Source organism: Panthera uncia (genome assembly GCF_023721935.1).
Source record: "Panthera uncia isolate 11264 chromosome B2 unlocalized genomic scaffold, Puncia_PCG_1.0 HiC_scaffold_24, whole genome shotgun sequence".
NCBI lineage: Eukaryota > Metazoa > Chordata > Mammalia > Carnivora > Felidae > Panthera > Panthera uncia.
This window is the reverse complement of record NW_026057580.1, coordinates 83419373-83445950: the sequence shown is the minus strand read 5'-3', so window position 1 is coordinate 83445950 and position 26578 is coordinate 83419373. Positions and strand designations below refer to the sequence as shown.

Genomic DNA, 26578 nt, shown 5'->3' with positions numbered 1-26578 from the left:
AAGGGTCCTAGGATTTTTGGTGTGGTAAATGAGCATTGGTTTCAAATTAGAGTCACCAGCTCCATTAACCCCTAACAAGTGAGTCAGCCTGTCCTTCGAAGCTTTGAAGTTCTGAAGCTCTTTAGGTTCGAAAGCCCTATATGGCATCTTCTTCCAATAAAAGGCTGTTTCGTCTACATTGAAAATTGTTTTAATGTAGCCACCTCCATTAATTATCTTAGCTAGATCTTCTAACTTGCTTCAGTTTTTACATCAGCTCTTGATGCTTCATCTTACATTTGTATGCTATGGAGATGGCTTTTCCTTAAACCTCATGAACCAATTGCTGCTAGTTTCAGACTTTTCCTCTGTAGCTTTCTCCCTTCTGTCAAACCTCTTAGAATTGAAGAGAGTTAGGGCCTTGCTCTGGGTTAGGCTTTGGGTTAAGGGAGTGTTGTGTTTGGTTTGATCTTTATCCTGACTACTAAAGCTTTATCTATCTTGGGGTGCCTGGGTCGCTCAGTTGGTTGAGCGTTGGACTCTTGATGTCAGCTTGGGTCATGATCCCAGGGTTGTGGGATAGAGCCCTGTGTCGGGCTCTGTGCTGAGTGTGGAGCCTGCTTGAGATTCTCTCTCTCTCTCTCTCTCTCTCTCTCTCTCTCTCTCTCTCCCCCTCTCCCTCTCCTCTCTCCTCTCTCTTCTCTCTTCTCTCTCTCCTCTCTCTTCTCTCTTCTCTCTCTCTCTCTCTTTCCTCTCTCTCTCTCTCTCTCTCTTTGCCTCTCTGCCTCTCTCTCCCTCTGTCCCCTCACCTTCTGCCCCTCTCCCCTGCTTGGGCTCACTCTCAAATAAAATTAAAAATTAAAAAAAAAAAAAAAACCTTTGTCTATATCAACAATAAGGCTGTTTTGCTTTCTTATCTTTGTGTTTTCAGTAAGTAGCACTTTTAATTTCCTTGCAGAACTTTTCCTTTGCATTCATAACTTGGCTAACTGCTGTAAAAGGCTGTCATCTTATCTCAGTTTTTGATATGCCTTTCTTATTAAGCTTTCTAACTTTTGATATAAAATGAAAGACATGAGACTCTTTCTTTTCACTTGAACACTTAGAGGCCATTGCAGGATTATTAATTAGCTATTGTCTCTCTGGGAATGGGGAGGCCCAAAGAGACGGAGAGAGTTAGGGGAATGGCCAGTGGGTAGTCAGATCACATAGTATTTATCAATTAGTTTGCAGTCTTATATGGGCATGGTTCGTGGCACCCCAAAATAATTACAGTAGCAACATAAATCACTGATCACAGATCGCCATAACAAATACAGTAATGAATAAAAAGTTGAAATATTGCAAGAATTACCAGAATGCAACACAGATATGTAAAGTCAGCAAAGCTGTTGGAAAAACAGAGCTGATAGACTTGCTGGATGGCAAGTTTGCTATAAAGCTTCAAATTGTAAAGGTCACAGTATCTGCAAGGTGCAGTTAAAACATAATAAAATGAGATATGCCTATATATAAACATATACCTATACAAATATATATAAACATAAATACCTAGTAAAATATATTATTAGAAAAATGAAACAGAAAACCAAGACATATGAATTTCTTGAATTGTAGTGTCATATATAGGAATATATATATTTCTAAAATACTGAAAAATATTTTCTCTTTTTTTGTATATGCACACAAATACATATGCATACATATATACATTTTTTTTTACTGGTTGGCTTAGAGTTAATATGATGCATTTTGAACTTATCATAGTCCACCTTCAAATGGTATTATGCTACCTTACATCAAATACTAGAATACTAATATACTCGTATTTCCTTCTCCTGTCCTCATGCTATTGTTGTCATGCATTTTGCTTCTACGTATCATAACTTCACAAATTATTATGCGTTTAAGCAATCTGAATTTTTAACTTCATGAATGAAGAAAATTGTTTCTTTAACCAGAATTCTCCTATATTAGATATATTTTATTCTGTATCATTTGAATAGTTTCAGAACTTAATTGCTTATAAAATAACTGGATCTGTATTCATACCCAGATGATATTTACACATTGCACATTGTTCTTCTAGTTTTTTGAGAATGTAATGAAAGCCAGGAACCCTATCTTTGAGGAAATTTTGCATAAAATCTCATCCATGGATCCTTAGTTTAGAACCCCTGTTTTTGAAGTATATATTTCTACACGTATGCTGTTCACTTTATCATTACCTGTTTTGTATATTTCTTCTGACTACTGATGTAATTTTGGTAAGGCCTTCACATATTTTGAGTTTGTTTATATAAAACATAATATTGAGTTTAATGACTTATTATAAAATGGAAAACTATGTAACCATGATATAAGTCAAGAATGGGAACATTGTCAGCACTCCTGAACTCTCCTGCATGCCCCTTCTAAGTTACAGCCCCCTCATTCCCATGTAGGGGCAACAGTTACCCTAAGTTTTATTTATATATTTATATAAATAAATAAATAAAAATAAAAATATATAATTAATATATCAATCAATCAATTGATCAATTATATAATCAATATATAATATATATTATATATAAATATATGAAAATAAATATAAATAAATATATATTTTATTTATATTTATTATAATTATTTTCTCTTTTTTAATCAAATTACTTCATACTTTCCTTATTTCCTAAGGAAATTAACTCTTCTGTAGCTGATATGTTCTGTTTTATTTTCTTTTTGAACTTAGTATAAATGGCATCGTATAGTAATAGAAATAGTGTTAGGAAAGAGTAAGTTTACTTATGTAAAGTATTAAATTATTTAATTTTTCTTCTTTTTTATAATTCATGACTCAGTTTCCAATTTATCAGTTGAAATAGATCACTTTGTATTCACATAAATATATATATTAAAATAGTTTTGGTGTATAAGACAATTTATAAAGATCTTAGCCTTTTTGAAAACTAGCACTTGTTTGGGGAGGAATCGTGTGTACTGTGAAAAATGGTCATTTCGTATGACAGTGCCCTCTGCTGTCATCAGTGCAGATTGCATTAGGATACTACATTTGATTCTGTAGGAGGAAGGGTCTTGGCTTTATAAAGGACAACGTGAGATTAATTTAAAATGTTCTATGTGTGAAAGGATTAAATACTTTTCTCACTTTATCCTGAAATACAGGTATTTGTGTAATACATAATTCAAATATGTAATTATATATGTAACATATTTAAAAGTACATGTTTAAATATATAATTTAATACATTTAAGGAATTCTAAGTTATATGTGAATGTGCATTATTATACTTAAAAAGCCTTTATATAAAAGTAAGTACAAATTAAACTTTATAGATATCCTCTGGAAATAGTGCACTCTTTCATGTAGAGCCTGGTGTTCATCTTTAAGCATTTTTTAGACTTTTGCATTATCCTTCATAGTCATTCCTGATCTGTGTTTGGGTGTAGTTAGGGTTTAGGACAAAAGGCAAAATCACAGGGAAAACAATCACAGACTACTTAGTCCTTTAGTACTGCTAGTTTGCCTTGTTTGCTGTCCCCTAAATGAAGGAAGTGTTCTGTGTCCTGGGGTCTTGCCCTCATCAGATAAATCTAGTAATATACCTGCTACATTCACCTTGCCAATGCAGACATGTTCATCTGTGGATCAACTACTTGGTATATACAGGCCCTCATATTAAATTGCATTCATTTGAGTTATTCATTAAACATGTTTAGCACCCAAGAGACTTGTATGCCTTAGGATTTTGTTTCATTTTTCTAGTAATGTAGTTTTACCTCATTTTACAAAATTGTTGATTCACAGTTGACAAGGAGTTGAAAAACAAATGGTAGAAACTGATCCTTCACAATAGAATTTTGAAAAGCATTGTCTTCAGCTGTTCAGCCCCTTTTAACCTACACACCGAGAACAAAAGCTCTTAAAGGTTAGAGGCTAATAGAGAGTATTGCATACTGAACTACCTTACTAGCCACAGTTACAAGGAAGCCGTAAGTCAGTATAAGTGTATAGCTGATTTTCCTCCCAACTTTATCAGACCCTTGTCAGTTATTCTCTATGACAAATTGCTTTAATTATTATTCTAAAAATATCTATGTGTTCCAAAAGAACACCAAAAACTTTCATAGCATTCTTTTAAAAGATAAGTTCCTTCCTTAGGGTTATATGTTTAGCTTGTTTAACTTTCTTACCTTGGAGAATTGCCTAGAATTCACTCAACTAAGATGTTCGTCCCTGTTGCTGTTACTACCATGGGAAATATTTCAGAAGATGAGAGATACACTGGATGTGAATATTCCAAAGAAATTAGCTCATGCAGCATTCTAGCATTATCCTGCCCTCTGCTCCCAACCCTGTAAGCACCCGTTGCTGATACTTATAACAAATTAATATTTCAGAATAGTTCAGAAACATTCAGGTCTACTTGGCATATGTAGACCCTTATATTAAATTGCACTCAACTGAGTCATAATTTTCATATAAAACATTCTTAGAAAAAATGGCTTTTAAAAAACATTTTAAAAAATGTTCATTTATTTACTTTGAGGGGAGGAGGGCAATGAGGGAGGAGAGAGAATCCTAAGCAGGTTCTGCACTATCAACGCAGAGCCTGATGTGGGGCTTGATCTCACGAACCGTGATATCATGACATGAACCAAAATCAAAAGTCAGACATTTAACCAACTGAGCCACCCAGGTACCCCTTAAAAACATTTTTAAAAGCAAAGCATTATGAATTAAAAATTGGCATTCCTCAGTGCTTGGAATCTGGTCATTCAGAGATTATGTTTCTTTTTTAGTTACAAAATTGATGTAGGGAATAAAAAGCTAGAACTGTGATAAAATGATTTGCTTCTAATTTTTTGCTCTGTCTTGACTAATTAAAATATTTAGATTGCAATATAAATTAAGAAAATACTTATTTGCGTTATTAGTTTTCTATTGCAGCCATAACAAATTACCACTGATTTAGTGGCTTAAAACAGGATCGGTTTGTCATCTCACAAATGTAGAAGCCTGAAGTCCAGCTAGGCCAACTGGTTTCTGTAAAGCTGGTCACACAAGGCCCAAATCAGGATGTTGGCTAGACTGGAGACTCTGGGAGAATCCACTTCCAGGCTCATCCTGATCACAACTGGCAGATTTCAGTTCTGTGTACTTGTAGGACCCATGTCCCTGTTTTCCTTGCTGACTATCAGCCAGGGACTGGTCTTTACTCCTAAAGGATGTCTGCATTCTGCATTCCTTCTCATGTTTTCCATGTGGCTCCCTGCAGCAGCGGCGGGTTGAGTTTCTCTCATACTTTGAATTTTTCTCATTTACCTTACTCCAGTTGGAGAAAGTTCTCTGCTTTTAAGAGTTCATGTGGTTAAATTAAGAGCCCATTCAGATAACCTCCCTCTTTTAATGTATGTAATCTTAATTACATCTGCAAAGTCTCTTCTTGTGTAAAGTACACATGCACTGGTTCCAGGGATTAGGGCATGGACATCTTTGTGGGATCATTCTGCCTACAACATATCGGCTTGGAATAGAGAATATAGGTCTCACCTTTCACCTCTTTGAGGACCAATGAAAATTGGTAACCTTGTTATTCTTAGTTACCTTTGTAAACTTTTTAGTTTTTAAACTTTTGTTTAGATACTTTTTAGAAAACTTTAATAATGATAGTTCCTATATGTGACAGACTGATAAAGTTTCACTTATACAAACATTATTTTAAGTGTAATTATAATATGGTTTCTTAGATTGGTTTTAAGCTCAAGATTCCAGAATGTGTTTTAGGAGGTACTTAGAACACGCATTCCTTTATTCTACTTTCTGTCTTATTCCACCTCATTCAAAAAAGGGCGGAAAGGAGAAAGAGAAAAGAAAAAATCCCTCAAAACTACCCTAGAAAAGAGAAAATGACAAAGTCCAACTGCTTGGCTTTTAGCATCAATTTTTATCAAGTAAGCATGTAAATATTTTAATGACATGTCTAATATTTAATTTTTGTTATTGAATTTGGTGCAAGACAGAAACTAGAATTGGGTTTTTTGTTGTTGTTTGTTTTTTTCTGGTTTGGAAATAATTACAAACTTAACAGAAAAAGTTCAGGAGTGATACCGAGAATTTCCCTATATCATTCACTTAGATTTACCAGTTTTTGACATCTTAATGTTTTGTTTTTATTTTCTATCTCTCCTATATGAGTATGTATGTTTATATATATATGTATGTGTGCATATTTTTCCTGAGAAATTTGAGAGTAGGTTACAAATATCTTGCCCTTTTAATCCTTTACACACATACACACACAGAGACATGCACATAACTATATATATTGTTAAGAACAAGAATCTGGTCTTACATAACAACAGTACTGTTGTCAAAGGCAGGAAATTTAACCTTGATGCAATACTTTTATCTAATATACTATCTATACACCGATTTTGTCAATCTGACAATAATGTCCAGTGTAGCATTGTTTTCCTCCATTGCAGGTTCATGTACTGCAGCTAGTTGTCAAGATCTCATCACTTTCCTTTAATCTGGAAGAGTTCTGTAGCCTGCCTTTGTCTTTCATGACATTGACATTTTAAAGAAAACAGGCCAGGTTTTGCTTCTTGTTTTTTAATAGATTGTTTTTTCATCTTGAGGATTTCTGATATTTTCTCATCATTTGATTCAGGTTATGTGTCCCTGGATACTATCTCTGCAAAAGTGATGCTGTATTCTCAGGGTATCACATCTAGATGCATACAAGTGGTTTTTCTGCCCATCATTAGTGATGCTGACTTTGATCATACTGTCCAAAGTGTTTGGTTTCTCCACTATAGATGGCTCTTTCCTGCCTTGCCAACTAATAAGTAATCCTTGAGGGATGCTTTAAGACAAGTCTAATACTGTGTTTTTCACCAGACTTTCTCCACTAGATTTAGCGTTCTCTGATTACTCTTTCCCAAGCCATCTTTACTATGATGGTTGCTAATTTGTATTTTTCTGACCCTGTCACTCCCTTGGTATGTATCAGTTGTCATTTGACTCTAAAGAAAAGCTCTCCTTTATCCCATTCTCTACGTGTGTGTTGTGTGTCTGTGTGTGTATATTTATCATCAGTATGGGATAATAGATTTCCTCATTTTCAGCAGTTTATGATTCATTACTGTCCTTGATTGTTTTGATGCTTAAATTGTCCCGGATTTGGCCAGCGGGGAGCTTTTTAAGCTGGCTCACATATCCTTTTGATGTGCTCCATCATTCATTCATTCATTCATTGGTTTGAGTACTTCCTTAACTTTCTGAGTACAGGCATCTTATATCTTCCTCTACCTGACCCTAGATTCAGGCATGTCTCATAGGAGTACTTTTCTCCCTTCCTCTTTCCCTCCCCTCCTTTCCCCTCCTTCCTTCTTTCCTTACTTTTAGCATTGGTACTTTTTTGTGTGTGTGTTTATTTCTGAGAGAGAGAGAGAGAGAGCAGGGGAGGGGCAGAGAGAGAGGGAGACACAGAATCCAAAGCAGGCTGCAGGCTCTGAGTTCAGCACAGAGCCCGATGTAGGGCTCGAACTCACGGACTGCTAGATCACCGACTGAGCCACCCAGGTGTCCCAGCACTGGTTCTTTAAAGTAGGGAATAGTATTTTTAAAAACCAAGATCTAGATGCCTGGTGTTCTCATTGCTACTGGCATCTTTGTGGACTTTTTTAGCAAACAAAGCTAGGCCATACATTAATTAATCCATTTATTTATTAGAGATCATGAGTTTATCCTTGATATCTCCCAGTGCAGTCTGTTCTCACAAAGTTTGGTCTTCTCCCATTCCATATTGTATCTCCTGCATCACTGGTCCCCTGGCTCCCAGTTAACATCACCATATTTATTCATTTGCTTGATCTTATTATATGAGGTAGTTTTAGAATTGTTGTGTCTATACCACTATGAAAAGTGAAACTACCTAAAAGAGTTCAAGATTTGCCTCTTAGTGTTTGTTTTTTTCCCTAGACTACAGATACACAGATACATAAAGCACTGCACTGTGTTCAGAAGTTACTTAAATTAGTTCCCTGATGTTTTTCCTTCTTCAATGTGGTTATGTTATTCATTTAAAATGTTAGTTCATTTAGTTTTTGTTTTCAGTTTTCAGTGTTTTTTTTTTTTTCTTCCTGTCCTTCTTGATTGAATTTTATGTTTTTAATATGTACTCTGTTGTAATGAATAACTGTGTGTACTTTTTCGGTGTTATTAATGTTATATCTTAAGGATAGATTCTAGAAGTACTGCTGAATCAAAGGTTAAATGAATGTTTAGTTTCATTAGATATTGCCAAATTCACTTCCATAGGGAATAGACCATCCTTACATTTTCTATAGTCTGTTTGACTTAGCCTTGCCGGCAAAGGCTGCTGTTAAACAGCTTTTGAATTTTTGTTAGTCTAATGGGTGAGGGTAGTATTTCAGCATAGTTTTAACGTGCATAATTCTCTTAAAGTTAAATTGGTCACATTTTCATATGGTTAAGAACCATTTTTATATCTTTTTTGTGAATTATTCATGTTTTGCTTATTTCTCTACAGGATATTTGGCTTTTTCTCCCTTAATTTTATAAGTTCTTTATTATTTTTTTTAAGTTTACTTATTTATTTTTGAGAGAGCAAGCTGGGGAGGGACAGAGAAAGGGAGAGACAATCCTGAGCAGGCTCCACACCATCAGCACAGAGCCCAACCTGGGGCTTGAACTCACAAACTGTGAGATCATGACTTGAGCCAAGACCAAGAGTTGGCCACTTAACCAGCTGAGCCACCCAGGCACTCCTAAGTTCTTTAATATTAAGGATATTTGTTATTTTTGATGATATATTTTTTATATAGTTGTCCAGCTTGTCTTTGTGTCTTTTGACTTTGCTTATGTTTTGTTGTTTGTTTTTGCCATGCAAGTGTTTATTGTCATCGTGTTTATCCATCTTTTTATTCCATTTGGATTTGAGTACTTTTTAAAAAGCCTTTCTGTATGTTCAGGCTATAGAAGAATTCACTCATGTTTTCTTCTATTACTTGTATAGTTTTGTGTTTTATATTTATATATCTAATCCATTTTTTAGTTTGCTTTTATGGAGTGAGTAATGAATCTTATTTTCTCTTTTTTTCCAAATAGCTATCCATTTGTCTCAATACTATTTCTTTAAAAAGGCCTTCTGTGGATATAACTGTCATATCATATACTTATTATATACTGGATTTATCTTATGCTATATACTAGATATTATCATATACTAGATTTCCACTTGTAGTTGCATCTGTTGATAATAGATTTGTTCTGTTCCATTGGTCTGTTTGACTATTCATGTACCAGGATTCATGTACTATTTTTATATATTTTTAAGTATGTTTAATTATTTTTAATATGTTTTAATGTCTGATAACAGGGCTGGTCCCTGCTCATAGCTTTTTTTTTTTCATTATTTTCCTTGCTATTCTTGCATGTTTATTTTTTCTGTTGGACACGTCCTATCAATTGTCTACCTCCAGAATAAAAACAGGTGTTGATATTTTTATTTGACTAACATTAAATTTATCAACTAATTTAGAGAGAACTGACATCTTGATAAAGTTGAGACACATACTAAGAACAGGAGATGTCTTAATATTTAAGTCCGTTTTTATGTCTCTTGGGAGTTTTATAATTTTCTTAATAGATTTTAAAAAATATTTAAGTGTAAGTATATTTCAAAGTATTTTGCTCTTGTTGCCGTTGCAAACTGAGTTTTCTCTTCCTTTATGTCATCTAACTTCTTATTTGTCTATTGGATGAAGGTTATTTTTATGCTAATTTTATATGCTGCTAACTGAATTTTTCTGTTGACTTGGTTTTATCAATTCTTTAATTTTCTTTTTTTTTTTTTATGCTTATTTTTGAAGGAGAGAGATAGAATGTGAGAGGGGCAGAGAGAGAGGGAGACAGAGAATCCAAAGCAGGCTCCAGCGTCTAAGCTGTCAGTGCAGAGCCTGACATGGGGCTCGAACTCACAATCTGTGCGATTGTGACCTGAGTGAAGTCAGTCACCCAACTGACTGAGCCACCCAGGCGCCCCTGATTCTTTAATTTTCTAATTGTACTACAGAGATACTTTTGCTTTGTCCCAATTATTATTTCTCTGATAGTTTTTTATTCTTATTGTTATGGTTAATACCTACAGTACAATATTAAACAGTAGCGAGAGATTTGCCATCCTTGCTTTGTTCCTGACCTTTGTGGACATACCTCTATTGTATCCCCTTTAAGTAAGATGCTAGCTTTAGGATTGAGGTTTATATTTGTATATAGATTCATGCTGAAGAATTTTCCTTCCGTTTTTAGTTTTTCAAGAGTTTTGAGGTACTGAATTTCATCCAAGGACTTTTCAGCATCTATGAAGATAAATGGTTCTTTTTATACCTATTAATATGATTAATTATAGTAATTGATTTGTAACCAGTTAAAGTATAAGCCCCTTTTAGAGTGTATGATTTTCTTAATATGGTGTTCAAATCTATTTGATAATAGTTAGGATTTTTGCTTTGATATTTGTATTTGTTATCTATTTTTGAGTAATAAATCTCCTTAAAACTTACAGCTTAACACATAAACATTTATTATTTCTAGGGATCAGGCGTATGTGTGTGGCTTGATTGGGTGCCTCTGGCTTAGGGTCTCTCATGAAGCTATAATCAAGATACCCAGGAACCAACTGAGGGAAGATTGATTTGAAGCTTACTCAAGTGGCTATTGGCAGGCCTCAGGTCCTCACTGACTATTAGCTGGGGATATCAGTTTCTTGGGCTTGCCTGGACTTGCCATGGGGCTACTTACAACCTGGAAGTTTGTTTCCTCCAAATTGAGGGTTCTGAGAGAAAAAGAATAGATAAGATAGAAACCCACAGTCTTTGTAACCTAATCCTGGAACGGAACATCCCATGTCTTTTACTGTATTGTTTATTAGATGACAGTCACTAGGTCCAGTCCAGTCAAGTGGAGAAGATTACATACACAAGGGTGTAAACACCAGGGGGGGCAGTGATCATTAGGGATCATCACAGAGACTGCCTACTAAAATATACCTAAATAATATTGGTCTAATTTAATTTTTTTGTGCTATATATATCAGATTTAGGTGTCAGTGTTATACTTCATTAAAAGAATTGGGGTGTTTCTTCATTTTCTATCTCAAAAACAATATATGTGGCATCAGAACTACATGGTTTGTAAAGATTTGGTAAAATCTTCCTGTGAAACTATCTGGGTTTGGTACTTTTTTGCTTTCAATGAGTCCAGTGGCATTATAATTCTTTTGTTTTTGTAGTTCTTTAGTTTTGTTATTTGCTTGGAGGCCCTGAGTTTTCTCTGTCTATGAAGTCTAGTGCTTTATTAGGATAAGTCTTAGAATTGATTCTTTATAATCAGTTTCCCCAGGTATTGAATGAACCCTTTCAATAGGTAAATATTTGTTGTTTCATTTCCAGTTATTCATATATTATGTCTTCTTTGCCTATTTCTCTGACTCCTTTTTCTTTTTTTAATGAATTTCATTCTCTGGGTTGTTTTCCTGTTTTTCTTCAATGTCCTGTATTAAATTTTTATTCACGCTTATTCTTTTATTTCTTTTTTTGAGTTCAATCAACTTTCATTTATTTTATCTCCTAGCCCCTATTTTTTTTTTTTTTTTTTTTTTTTTTTGGGTATGTGTGTGGGTCCATTTCTAGTCCTGTTTTTTAAATTTCCTTTTTTCATGCAACTGTGCTACTTGAAGATACTGAATTCAGTTTGGAATGACCATTTTTCTTTCATGGGTTTTCTCAGGGAGGGAGGTGATTTTCATCAGCTGAAATGTTTGAATTTACATGTTCTGCTTTATTCTTACAGTAGCTTTTTATAGAATTAGCTTGATATTTTCTATTTCTGAATAATTTGTGGCTAGGATCCCTAATTTGAGAGTGCCAGCTTCTCACAGTTTAGTTTTGAATGGATGCATTAGTGATACAGTGGAAATGAGAGAGGAGTTGGCATGATTTGTATCTCTTTTGTTTTTACAGAATCTTTATTTTTCCCCTCTAATTTTTTTCTTTTATTTCTCTGAGGGTTTCACCTCTTCTCTACTTATCTGGGTCTTCTTTGGAAGCTGTGCTTATTCAAACTATCAATTTTAGCCTTTCTCACTTTCAGATTCCTTTTCTATAGCCAGTCCTGTGAACCACCAAATCCCCAAGTTGTACTCAGTATTTTAGAACATAGTGTTAGATTTTCTCATTCTGGGGGTGATTTTGACTGTACTTCCTCAAAGTCTTCCATGTCCCTCTCCTGTTTTACATGGATTTCTTAAGCCCCCTCTTTATCACTTTGTGCCCATCGGCTTTCAACGGCAGCAGGAAATCGTTTTTGTAATTTGGTGTTTATTTCCGTACCTGATAATTTCAAAGATGTAGTATTCTCTGTCTCTGAGTAATCCTGTTGGCATGGTTTTCTTTCACTCCTTGCTAATTTTGTAATTTGGGGGAGGATGTGTGGAGAGATTAGGAATCACTTGGCAGCCATTTATCTTCCAGACCAACTCCTGAAATTTTAGTTTTTAAAACTTAGCAGATTTATCAGTAGAGTTTTCCAAACATTTAGGAAAGAAATAACATCAATATTACATACATTCTTTCACTGAAAAGAAGAAGTTATAATTCCCATCTCTTTTAATGAGTGTAATATTTATTCCAAAACCTAGAAATGACATTATAAGAAAGCAAATTATAGGTCAATCTCATAAACATAAATGTAGAAATCCCAAACAGAATATTAAAAAATTTAATCAAATGATAAAAATGATAATGCATCACGACTACAAGGGGTTTATTCCCAAAATGCAAGGTTGGTTTAATATGCCATATTAACAACAACAACAACAACAAAGGGACACAGATCATTACAATCTGACAGATGCAGAAAAAGCATTTCACAGATTTCAACATCTATTCATGATAGAAACTCTTAGCACCCTAGGTAGGAACTTTCTTAGTTTAATAAAGGACATTTACAAAAATCCTACAGCAAACATCTCATAATGATAAAAATATTGAGGGGCACCTGGGTGGCTCAGTCGGTTAAGCGGCCGACTTCGGCTCAGGTCATGATCTTGCGGTCCGTGAGTTCGAGCCCCGCATCGGGCTCTGTGCTGATAGCTCAGAGCCTGGAGCCTGTTTCAGATGCTGTGTCTCCCTCTCTCTGACCCTCCCCCATTCATGCTCTGTCTCTCTCTGTCTCAAAAATGAATAAATGTTAAAAAAAAAATTTAAAAAAAAATATTGAAAGCTTTCCCTCTGACATCAGAAACAAGGACAGTACTGTCACCACTTCTGGTCATCATTATACTAGATATCCTAGACAGTTCACTAAGGCAAATTAAAGAAGTTGTAAGGATTGGATTATAAGAAATAAAATCTTATTCACATATGACATCATTGTGATCCAAATGAATACATAGCTAATGTATTAGAACTAGTAAGTCAATTTTGTAAGTTTGTTGGCTTCAAGGTCAATAAAAATCAAAGCATTTCTATATGCCAAGCAGCAAACAAATAAACAACAAAGTTTAAAAAATAATACCATTCAAAGTAGCATTAGGAAAAAAAAACCTAACGCCTAGGAACAAATCAAAACAAAAGGTATGTCAGAATTTTGCATTGAGAGCTAGAAAACATTACTGAGAGAAATTAAAGAAGACCTAAATGGTGGAATAGAAATATACCATGTCCATGGAATAAAAGACTCAATGTTGTAAAGATTCAGTTCTCTGCCAAAATAATCCACATAATCAATGTAGTTCCAGTAAAAATTCCAGCAAATTGGTGTGTGAGTGTGTGTGTGTGTGTGTGTGTGTGTGTGTGTGTGTATGTGTATGTGAATTGACAGCCTCTAAAATTCATATGGAAATGCAGAGTACAAAGAAGAACTAAAGTGGTCATGAAGAACAAAGTTGGAAGGTTTAAAATACCAGAGAGCAAAGTTTAAACTACCTGTTATGAAACTAAAGTAATTTAAACAGTCTGCTATTTGTACATACAAGGGTAGAAAAATTGACCAGTAGAGTTCAGAAACAGATCCAGAATATATGGTTATTTAATCAAAGATGAATGTGACACTTTTAGTACGTTAGGAAAGTATGGTCTCAAAAAAAAAAAAATTAAAAAATTAAAAAAAAGGAAGGAATGGTCTCTTTAGTGAGTATATATATATGTGTACAATCAATTCAAGATGAATTGCAGGTAGAAAAGTGAAAGGTAAAACAGTGAAGCTATTTGAAAGAATACAGGAGAATATCTGGTCTTGAAGTAGTCAAAGATTTCTAAAACAGGACACAATAATCACTAACCATAAAGAAAAAAATTGATGAATTAGACTGTATTAAAGTTAATCAAAAACATAACTTCTATCAAAAACATATCTAAGAGGATGAAAATGCAACCTGCAGAGTGAGAGATTATCTCCATATTTATATCTTACAAAAGACATAGCTAGAATATATAAAGAACCCCTTCAAAGCAATAAGACAGACAATCCAGGGGCACCTGGGTTGTTCAGTCTATTAAGCGTCCTACTTCAGCTCGGGTCATAATCTCACAGCTGTGAATTCAAGCCCCACGTCTGGCTCTGTGCTGACAGCTCAGAGCCTGTAGCCTGCTTCAGATTCTGTCTCTGTCTCTCCGTCTTCTCTCTCCCACCCCCTCAAATATAAATAAACATTAAAAAAAAAAAAAAGACAACCCAGTTAAAATAAATGGACAGAAAACTTGAACTGACTTTTCAGAGGATATCTGAATAGCCAAAAAAAAAAAAAAAAATAGGTTAAAAAGCACTGAACTTCATTAGCCATTAAAGAACTGAATTAGAATCACTACTTTTCACTGTGTTCCCACAAGAAAAGCTAAAATGAAAAAGATGGAATATATCAACTGCAACTCTCAGAAACTACTGATGGGAGTGTAAGTTGGTACAATGGAAAATGCCCAGTATCTACTAAAGTTGAATGTTACATACCCTATGTCACAGTAATTCTCTTTCTGTGTATATGTGGTTGATAGAAATTATGGCCTTCCCTAAATGTCTATATCCTAACCCTTGGAACCTGTGATTATATTACATTATATGTCAAGGGGGAATCAAGTTGCTGATGGATTATGGACTTAAGGTTGCTACTCAGCTGACCTGAAAATAGGGGGATTATTCTGGGGGACTGGGCCCAGTGTAACCACAAAGTTCCTAATAATGCTAGAGGGAAGCTGAAAAGTTCCAAGTCAGAAAAGGAGGTTTACTGACAGAAGCAAGATCAGAGTTGATGCAGTGTGAGAAGGGTTTAACCCATCAGGGCAACCTTTGAAGATGGAGGAGGATGGCCATGAGCCAAGAATTGTGATCAGGCTCTAGAAACTAGAAAAGGCAAGGAAATGGGCTCTCCCCTAGAGCCTCCAAAAGGAATGTAGTCCTACTGAAATCTTGATGTTAAACTAGTGAGACTTGTTGGACTTTAACCTACAGAACTGCAATAGATAACTAATGTAGTATAAATGCAGTAGAAATGCCTACAGTTGTTTATCTACAGACACATACTAGAATGTTCATAGCAGTACCATTCATAATAGCTAAAAATAGGAAACAGTCCTAAAGATCCTTCATCAAATGGAAGGGAGAAATCAGAGTAGACAGAGTTAATTGAAATATCTTAATGGTTCATGTCATCACACTATGATAGTCTGATGAATTCATTTTCAATATAGAAATTACCTGCCAAAGTGATATTGACCAATTTAAGACCAGTGTTGGGTAGTCAGGGTGCACTGTATTTTGAGATACTAGACATAAAATGGAAATATTACTTCATGCAAAAGTTTACTATTTGATTAATATATAGAGTATTTATTAAAATTTAAATTGTGGGGCACCTGGGTGGCTCAGTTGGTTAAGTGCTGACTCTTGGTTTCAGCTCAGGTCATGATCTCATGGTTTGTGGGTTCAAGCTCCCATGTTGGGCTCTGCACAGTGCAGAGCCTGCTTGAGATTCTCTTTCTCTCCCACTCTCTCTGCTCCTCTCCCTCTCTCTCTGCTCCTCTCCCTCACATGCCCACTTTCTCTCAAAAAAAAGTTAAATTGTGCATGGAAATGATTCTCACCAACTTCATTTTATTAGCTGCTGCTGGAGACAGAAAGAAGTCAGGAAGAGAAGGCAAAGGGATGAGAATAAAGTTCAGAAATAAGTGTGGCAAAATGTTAACATCCTTAAAATCTGGGTGGTGGGTACATGAGTGTGTTATTTTCTGTGTATTTGAAATATTTTGTAATTAGAAAAAGTTCTTAACAGAGTACAGGAATTAATATTGCATTAACTGTGATATATACCTTTTTTCCCCCACATTCAGTCAGGCCTTAATTAGATTTCTGTAACATGTTGTTCTTTAAAGTGATAGCAGAGAACCAATCATGCCTTTATATTCTGGTTTCACTAAGTTAATATTGGAGAAAAAAGTCTTGTTTGGGGTTCTGGAACTTTGTAGGTGTAGTGTCTTCATTTCTGAAATCTGGATTCCTTAACAGGTATTAGAGTCCTTTTAACATTCACCTAAAAGTAGTAATGCTATAGTTCCAGCAAATCCTCATTTTTTTCTTCCTTTTTTAAAGAAGAATTTAACATTTATTTTTGAGAGAGAGAGAGAAAGAGCAAGCAAGCGAGGGGGGGTGGAGGGGCAGAGAGAGAGCAAAAGAGACACAGAATCCAGAGCAGGCTCCAGGCTCTGAGCTGTCAGCACAGAGCCCGTTGCGGGGCTCGAACTCATGAACTGCAAGGTCATGACCTAAGCTGAAGTCAGACATTTAACCAACTGAGCCACCTAGGGACCCCTTATTTTTTCTTCCTAATGGAGACTGTTTTCCCCATAGAGTCTTTACTCACTAACAACTAGAACAATGGAACAAAAAGAATCCTTGGATAGTTAGCAAAAGAAGGTGAAAGGTGAGAAGTGGGTGATGGTGGTGGTGGGAGCTACCTGTTGCAGGGCTGTAAGAAAAATGTGTGAGGGCTGGAAAATTAATAGCACAGTGGAATGCAAGGGAAGTCAGGCTAAGTACTTCTATTATGCATTTAGGTGATGTAGTGGACAGAATAGCAGCACCTCCCCCCGCAAGATGTCTGCCCACATTTTGTTCTTCCTCAGAATTTGTTACACGTTGATCCGTGAACAACATGGGTTTGTATTACATGGGTCTACTTATACCTGGATTTTTCACAGTACTGTAAATGTATGTACTCTTCCTTATGGTTTTCTTAATATTTTCTTTTCTCTAGCTTACTTTATTGTAAAAATATGTAATACATATACAAAATATTTGTTAATTGACTATGTCATTGGTAAGGCTTTTTGGTCAACAGTAGACTATTAGGAGTTAAGTTTTGGGGGAGTCAAAAGTTATACATAGAGTTTTGACTGTGTGGAGTCAGCACCCCTAACACCCATGTTGTTCATGTATTAACATTTGACAGAAGAGAACTTGTGGCTGTGATTAAGGTTCTGGACTCTAAAACAAGGAGATTATTCTGGATTATCTGGGTGGACCCAATCTAATCATATGAGCCTTTAAAAAATAAAGACATGAGGCAGAATGGAAAGTCAGAGAGATGAGAGGCATGAAAAGTCTTTGAAGATGGAGAAAGGGGACCTTAAACCAAGGAAATGCAGGTTGTGTTTAGAAGATAACAATTCCCCAACTGAAAACCAGCACAGAAATAGGGACCTTAGTTCTAAAATTGCATGGAACTTAATTTGGCCGACAGTCTGACAAAGTTTGGAAGTATATTAGTGTCTAGAGACACCGAAAGGAAAGCAAGTCTTGCCTACATGTTGATTCAGCCTTGTGAGACTAAGCAATGGATCCTCGTTGAGCCATGGTTACCCAGACTTCTGACCTATAGAATTGAGGTAATTAGTGTTGTTTAAGCCACTGAATTTGTGTTATAGCATCAATAGTAAATAATACAGGTGATGATATTTTAAAAATGTGCTTTCTGATTATAACAGGATATGTGCTCATTCTAGTAAATATGAATCACCTGGGGATTTTACTAAACTACACAGTTCTGTTTTCATAGATCTGAGGTTAAGCCTTGAGATGATGCTGATGTTGCTGGCCCACACAACCACACATTGAATAACAAGATTCTAGATTATCTTTAAAATATAGTAATGTGTAGAGTAAAAAATTAAAGTTGTTATCATCCAAAGATAACTAGCATTAATGCTGTGGTGTGATTTCTTCATGTCTTTTTAAAATAGACATTAATTTTCTATTAAAAAAATGAGGATCACATGGTATATAGTTTAGAAAATGGTAGTGTTCCTGTATTATTAAATTAAATATGCTTGAAAACATGAATTTAATAAGTATAAAATATTCCATCAATATGGATGTACTAAAATATTCTGCTTTGGTTGTTTCCAACTTTTCTCCATTATGATTAATGCTATGATAATTACCTTATAAATAGTGCTTTTCCACATTTCAGATTATTTCCTTAGAATAAATCCCGCAAGTAGTTCAAGTACTTAACCAAAGGATATGAAGATGTTCTAACTTTTTCATCCAAAGTGCCAGGTTATCCTTCAGGAAAGATTCTGCCAATTTATATTAATACCAGCTGTATATGTGTGTCTGTTTGAGAGCATCCTGTCTTATAGGAGTATAATCTTTAATTTTTCATAAATTTTTTTTTAAAGTTTATTTATTTATTTTGAGAGAGAGTAGGGAAGGGAGGGCAAAGAGAGAGGAAGAGAGAGAATCCTAAGCAGACTCCACGTTGTCAGTGCAGAGTATGATGCAGAGCTTGATCCCATGAGATCATGACCTGAGCTGAAATCCTAAGTCAGACGCTTATCTGACTGAGCCACCCAGGTGCCCCATGAATATAATCTTTTAAAACAGCTTTTCTAATTTTGATAATCAAAAATTAAATTTTATTTGAATTTGCAATTTTAAAGGTTTTTGGTAATACATAAATTTTCACATTCATTGGTGTGTGTGTGTGTGTGTGTGTGTGTGTGAATTGTCTGCATTTTCTTTTCCTGGTTTTCTTTGGAAGATCAAAGATTTAGCTGTTTATACAGAATGAAAAACATTTTTATTCCTATATCTCCCTAGTGAAATAAAATTCTCACCTATGCAGTTTAGAGTCTGCCTAATTTGTTTCCATTCTTTAACATTGTTTTCATGAATGTAAATAAACCTTAACCCAAAGTATTAGCATTTCTAGCTGCTACCCCTTAGTTCAAGGTGTATTACAAAGAAAGGGAGCTGTAAGCATGCTTGTCCCAAGGGAGCTAGGTAGGTAGTAACCCTTTTCTTATATAAAACGCAAAATATTTATACATAACATACACCCACTTGCAAAGAGACAAATGTGCATGCTTGTGTGCATGCACTCATAGACACACACACACACACACGCAATATCCCAGATCTCAGAATAATTACAAAGCAAACTCCATTTTTGATGTGGCAGTGCCTGTTCTCTGAATATGAGATATCTACCTCCGGAAGCAGTCACATTGCCTGTGTTGGCTTGTTTTGTACTTACCAACATTATTAGGTGGAAATTCTTTAGATCCTGTAATATCAAGAAAATTCACCTCTGAGCAGGCTAAGATTACTGACTGAATATTAAAATCAGAGTTGATGTCCCAAAATATTTTCACATACATGAATACAGAAATTCACACATTCAACCATATACTTTCTTATTCAGGCTGTCTCTGCATAAAATAAATGGAGCCTCATGAGGCCAATCACTCGAGGGTAGGAATCCTGAGAATAGGGGAGAATCTTTGGGTTCTTGCCTTCTCTTTTCCATAATATGTCAAGAGATGTGAGGTCAGGTAGAAAGTAGGAGGGAGAAGGTGCCAGGAAGATAAGTACCTGTGCAAACAAGTGCTTATGGTCAAGCCTGGACTTTAAAGTATTGTGATCAGAGGTGCTGTTGCTAATTATATACGTTTTACCACATTTCCACATGTCACCACAATTTGCTTTATTGGCTTTGGCTCTTAATATGTATGCACTGTCAAAGGACTAGCAGTTTCTGGCACTAGACCAAAGTTTATTTAAATTGATGATTCCAAACTTTAAATTTATGACATCATATTAGTTTGTAATATGAATGTTTTCTTTAAAACTTTAAAATATTTATGCTTTTACTTATATTACACAGTATTCCTTAAGCTAATCTTAGATATATGTCTATTTAAAAAAAAAAATCAACTTGGAGTCTTTTGCTTCAGCCTTATCTGTAGTAGAGTACAGTTATTCTGCCTTTATCTGGAAATAAAAATTGTAATATAGGGGCACCTGGCTGGCTTGGTCAGTGGAGTGTGTGACTCTTGATCTTGGGGTTGTGATTTGGAGCACCACATTGGGTGTAGAGATTACTTAAAAAAATAAAACCTTTAAAATAATTGTATATATTTTGTAGTCTTGTTAACAGATTTGAGGAAGGATAGTATACCATCATTTGCTGGGCTTCATGGTATAAGTATAGTTCTTTTACTTTCAGTACTTTAAGGGTCAAGTCATTTTCATCCAGGAAACATGATACTACTTTACTAGCAGAAACACTACTGTCATTTGTAGTGACCTATCAATGCAACCAACTTAATAAAAGCTAGTACGGGGCGCCTGGGTGGCGCAGTCGGTTAAGCGTCCGACTTCAGCCAGGTCACGATCTCGCGGTCTGTGAGTTCGAGCCCCGCGTCAGGCTCTGGGCTGATGGCTCGGAGCCTGGAGCCTGTTTCCGATTCTGTGTCTCCCTCTCTTTCTGCCCCTCCCCCGTTCATGCTCTGTCTCTCTCTGTCCCAAAAATAAATTAAAAACGTTGAAAAAAAAATTAGAAAAAAAAAAAAAAAAAAAAAGCTAGTACACATAGAGTTTAATATATGTCAGGCACTGTGAGGCTACAAAATATAAACAACATTTATATTCCAAATAAAAGTATAAATAATACTGTTCTCTACTATGGATGTGGCTGAGGCCGATGTCACACTTTTTTTTTTTTTTTTTTTTTAAACAAATATGGGTGCCTGGGTGGTTCAGTTGATTGAGCTTCTGACTCTTGATTTTGGCTCAGGTCATGATCTCATGGTTTGTGGGATCAAGCCTTTCTCTCTCTTTCTCTCTTCTCTCTCTGCCCTTCCCCCCGCTCGTGTGTGCTCTCTCTCAAAAAATGGATAAACTTAAAAAAAAATCACAAACACAGTCACTCCTCTAGGACTTTATTTAAATGAATTGTGGCATACATATTGTAAACACATTTCGTATATTAACTTAATATTCATAATAATTCTATGGCATAAGTACTATTATCATATCTATTTTATAAACAAGCGTACCGAAGCCCAGGGATTTTAAGTAATTTAATCTTCCTCGTCCTTTTTATACTGTGACTTCTTCTGTGCTGTATTTTACAGGGTGTAGTATGCAACCAGTCTATTGGGAAAGCCTGCAGTCTGGCTCAAGTCTATGCACTTCACATCAAAGCCTAATTGTCTCCCAACACAATTATTTGTTTCTCAATTCTTTATTGCAGAGTTCACTAAAAGTACCGTTATTTAGAAATAAACAGTTCTTAAAATGTATAACTTTTACTAAAAAACTTATTTAAGAAAAATTTAATTGTTTTAAAATTGTTTTTCTTGAATACGTTTGTTCAAAGGCCTGGAACTTAACAGTCAACTTATTAGAAAGTACTAGCACATTGAACAGTCCTTTCAGGTGTCAGGACTGACTTTGTAACACCTGCCACCGGTGTTAGTTTTTCTCATTACGGGTAGTTTACTGTTGCAGCCATACAGTAATGAGGAGTGTTATCTACCTTTGATTAATTTCCTCATCTCCTGTCTGAGGTGTCACAGGAGATTTTGAACATTGCCAATAATAATTATACTAATAGAAGATACTTTTAATTCTTTTGTCAAAATAAAGGAGTTTAATGTCATTTTATAAATTGAGTCTGCTGTAATTCATCAGAATTTTAAGATTTAGGTCTTCCAGTTTTCCATGTAGATTATTCCCTACAGTAAATTACATTAACAGGTGGAATAACTGCATCTACATTCTAGAAGTAATTAATTAGTGTATAATCCTGTAAGGTTGATTAGGAAGCTGTTTCTATTTTTGGATATATCTTGTTGATTGGACATTTTCCTTGTAGGTTATGGTTATCAACATTTAAAGTTTTATGTTTAAATGTTAATTTTTGGGTTAATGGTCTTGTGTAGGTTATCATCTGAATGTTCCGTATTTCTCTTTCTGTTAGAGTAAACTACCTTGTGTTCTTTTGCCAATAATTTTTTTGGTAGTATTTACTAATGTGTATTAAATGTTGGGGCACCTGGGTGGCTCAGTTGGTTAAGCATCCAACTCTTGATCTCTGCTCTGGTCATGATCCTACTGCTCATGAGTTCAAGCCACACCTTGGGTTCTGTGCTGTTAGAGCCCACTTGAAATTCTCTCTCTCCCTCTCTCTCTCTGTCCCTACCCTGCTTGTACATGCTCTTGTGCTTTCTCTAAATAAATAAACTTCAAATGTATATCAGTACACAAACAGATCCTAGGCATATGTAAAAAAATGGATATTGGGGTGCCTGGGTGGCTCAGTTGGCTAAGCCTCCGACTTTGGCTCAGGTCATTATCTCATGGTTTGTGAGTTTGAGCCCCGCCTCAGCCTCTGTGCTGACAGCTCAGAGGCTGGAGCCTATTTTCGGATTCTGTGTCTCCTGCTTTCTGCCCCTACCCCGTTCACACTGTGTCTCTCTCAAAAAATAACCATTAAAAAAATTTTTTTTAAATGGATGTCAGAGTTTGATCACAACAGGTAGGTTTTACAAAGATTACCTCAAGATTTGTTAGAGTTGTAAAATATGATTCAAAATGGCATACCTCATCTTGTAAGATATGGCAAAGGAAAAAAAAAATACATGGTATAAAGTTGGATTCTTCTTTAGAAGCAGAGAATTCCAAATACAAGTAAGCTTACATAGATAATAACTTTTATTGTCATAAACTCATCTACATTTTCCTAACATTCGGGCTTTAACCAACTTTTATATGTTCAGCTGAATCTAAATGAATTTATTTCCGACATAATCCTTTTCTGTATTGTAGGCACAGTTGAGCCAACATCCGTGTCAATTCTAGGATATAATTTAGAACCACGACGTACTCAATTTATGCTGTGAAAAGTTTTATCGAGTTGTGTTCAGTATTTTTAAAAAATTTAATGTTTATTTTTGAAGGAAAGAGACAGAGCATAAGCGGGGGAGGGGCAGAGAGAGGGAGACACAGGATCCAAAGCAGGCTGCAGGCTGTCAGCACAGAGCCCGATGAGGGGCTCGAACTCACAAGCTGTGAGATCATGACCGGAGCTGAAGTCAGATGCCCAACCGACTGAGCCACCCAAGTGCCCCGAGTTGTGTTCAGGATTAACAGCATTCCTGTCTCTAAGACTATTAGACATTATTTCTATGATTTCTATTCCACTTTAATTTTTGACATTGTTTTCTGTTTATTACAACAAGGCAAGTACTCTCAGTTTTGGGGTTAGATTCAGATTCTTAGGAGATTTGTTCCTTCTTCTCATTTAAATTCATTGAAAACTATTTTCAGGGCTGTTTGCCTCTAAAAGCAATTGTTCATAATTGAGGCAGATTTTCCCTTGTAGGAATTCACAGCTGTGAAGAGAAAGTTCTCTTTCCCAGTGGGTTACTAAATAGGCTTTTGTGAGAATTTACTGGAATATTTTTCCTGATGAAAGAGTCAAAGACTAAGAGTCTGTTGTTCTTGGTGCTAATAGAACCAGAACACCTGCAGCTGAGCATTTACACTTTGGAAAGCAGAACTAATGTAAGGTCTTCTTTTATGTAGGGAGTAGTTTGAAAGCAATAATTTTTCTTAAAAAATTACAATTCAGACATGATCTTTGTTCCAAATTAGAGGTTTTAACAGTGAAAGCTCATTGAAGTATGCAGTCAAAATAAAACTCACATACAGCATTTCCTATGTAGTATAGCTTTGTGCATTCTGCTAATGTACACATATTTAATTGGCAAACATGAAGCCTTTTACTGTGTCCACTGATTTGTGTTAATACTTCCCTTTCTTGTTCCACTTTGTTTCTTAATCACCCAATTCATAAAAACCCCATTTGGGGAAAATGCATCCCTGCTATAGGAAATCACTACTCAACCCAAGCCACTGTCAGCTTTCTTAATGGCATCTGTTTCCATCCTAGTCTCGCTTCTCTGTGTACTGTGAGGTTAAGAGCACACATAGTGAGCTAACCTTCCTGTGTTTAAATTTTGGCTGTTACAGTGGCATGGCCTTGAGTTGAGCTATTTATTTCATCTCTAGGTGGCTTCAGTTTCCCTCTGTAAAATGGATATTACTGTACCTCATATGCTTTTTCCATCCATATCCTCATTGTGTAGTCCCTTGCCCCATTTTTTCTTTATAACACTTATCCCCACTGGTTCTATATCATTCAGTATCTTTCTCTCCTAACAGGAATGTAAACTCAGCACAGGGTTTTATTTTGGTCATTGTTGTAGTCCCACACCTAGACAACCTCGCATAGGTGGTGCTTAGTAAATACTTGCTCAAAGGCTGTATATAGATGCTGCGTTAAGAACCAATGTTTTCCTGACAACTACTGACCTTACTTTTATTATGCACCTTTTTTTTTTTCTTTTTCCCATGGTATGACCCTGACATTTCCTACTCCAGTATTTTTACTTAATCCAGGTTTTCTCATTAGGCCACTATTCACTTTTAAAAGATAATCTGGGCTTTTAGAAATAAAAACTAAATTCTTATTTTGCAAAGTAAAGGATAAGCAAGCACAGTGAAACTGCTGATACTATTTTCAAAGGGAAATATTCAGTACTATGTAGTAAATTGAACTGTATACTTATCCAGATAGTTTGAACTTTTAGTTTTTAATATAACAGATCTACCTACCTATAATGATCCATGGACATTTCAGATCAGATAATGAATAATACTTTGAGTAAAGCACATATACTTACAGTTACATATACTTAGTTACAATTAAGTTTTCTTTTTTCTTTTGCAGATTAATGACGCCAGAGAGTGAGATAAGATTTGTCCACAAAGAGATGGGTATAATACCAAGCTGGGGCGGTGCTACCCGACTAGTTGAAATAATCGGCAGTAGACAAGCTCTCAAAGTATTAAGTGGGGCCCTCAAACTGGATTCAAAAAAAGCTTTAAACATAGGAATGGTTGACGAGGTCTTGCAGTCTTCAGATGAAACTGAATGTCTAGAAGAGGCACAAGAGTGGCTAAAGCAGTTTATCAAAGGGCCACCAGAAGTAATTAGAGCTTTGAAAAAATCTGTTTCTTCAGGTAAAGAGCTTTGTTTTGAGGACGCATTACAGAATGAAAGAGACCTTTTAGGAACAGTTTGGGGGGGACCTGCAAATAAAGAGGCTATTGCTAGGAGACGAAAATTTGATACATAATTTTTTAAAGTATGACGTACTACAAGAAAAACTCCAATAAATTAATAATTATAAAGTTAAATATTAACTAGGAATACCAGAATTACTTCGGAGGCTACACTTAGTATTTGATTTAATAATTTTTTAATATCTGAACTCATTGACCTAGTTTTCAGTATATTTGGGTAATTATCAAGTAATGTAGAACATTTGGTTAAAATATACAACACTTTTGGCTTAAAAATTATCAATTCCATAGTAGTTCTTAGCCTGTAACAAAAGACCAGTTTTTGAGAGGAAAAACCTCTCCACAGAACCTATTCCTGGGTTATTTTTCATGGTGTCTGTTCAGTCTTATCTGGAAATAATTTACAAAAATAACAGTGAAATTTGCACTAAAGAACAAAAGTGGAAGAGGGGTCAGGGAACAAGATAAGAAAAGGTATGATCATTTTCTTCTGCCTTAATCAGCGGTAATAGGTAAAGAATTGGGGAGAGGTGCTTGGCTGGCTCTGTTAGTGAAGCATGTGACTCTTGATCTTGGAGTTGTGAGTTTGAGCCCCATGTTGGATATAGAGATTACTTAAAAAATAAAAGAATGTTTAAAAATAACTGGAGGAATGCCTGGGTAGCTCAGTCGGTTGAGCATCTGACTCTTGATTTCAGCTCAGGCCATGATCTCATAGTTCTTGAGGTTGAGCCCCCTGTCCACAAAGAGCCTGCTTAGGATTCTCTCTCCCTCTCTCAAAATAAATAGATAAACTTAAAAAATTTGGGGAATTGGGGCACTTGGGTGGCTCAGTCGGTTAAGCGTCCGACTTTGGCTCAGGTCATGATCTTGCAGTTTGTGAGTTCAAGCCCTGCGTCAGGCTCTGTGCTGACAGCTTAGAGCCTGGGGCCTGCTTCTGATTCTGTGTCTCCCTCTCTCTCTGCCCCTCCCCTGTTCACGATCTCTCTCTCAATAATAAATAAACGTTAAATTTTTTTTTAAATAAAAAAATAAAATTTGGGGAATGGCTTTTTTTTCCTATGGCTCTTTTAA

At 35.5% G+C, this 26578-nt stretch overlaps 1 protein-coding gene across 5 annotated transcripts in view; it reads left to right on the top strand.

The window, feature by feature from the left end:
• The window catches only part of ECHDC1 (ethylmalonyl-CoA decarboxylase 1), a 47079-nt gene extending 20510 nt beyond the window's left edge, over positions 1-26569 (top strand). For all 5 annotated transcript variants that reach the window (XM_049654324.1, XM_049654323.1, XM_049654326.1 and 2 more), the window contains exon 6: positions 25149-26569. In XM_049654324.1, the coding sequence (XP_049510281.1) occupies positions 25149-25557 (409 nt within the window). In that variant the 3' untranslated portion in view covers positions 25558-26569. The remainder of the gene's footprint in view (positions 1-25148) is intronic.
• The last annotated feature ends 9 nt before the right edge of the window (positions 26570-26578 follow it).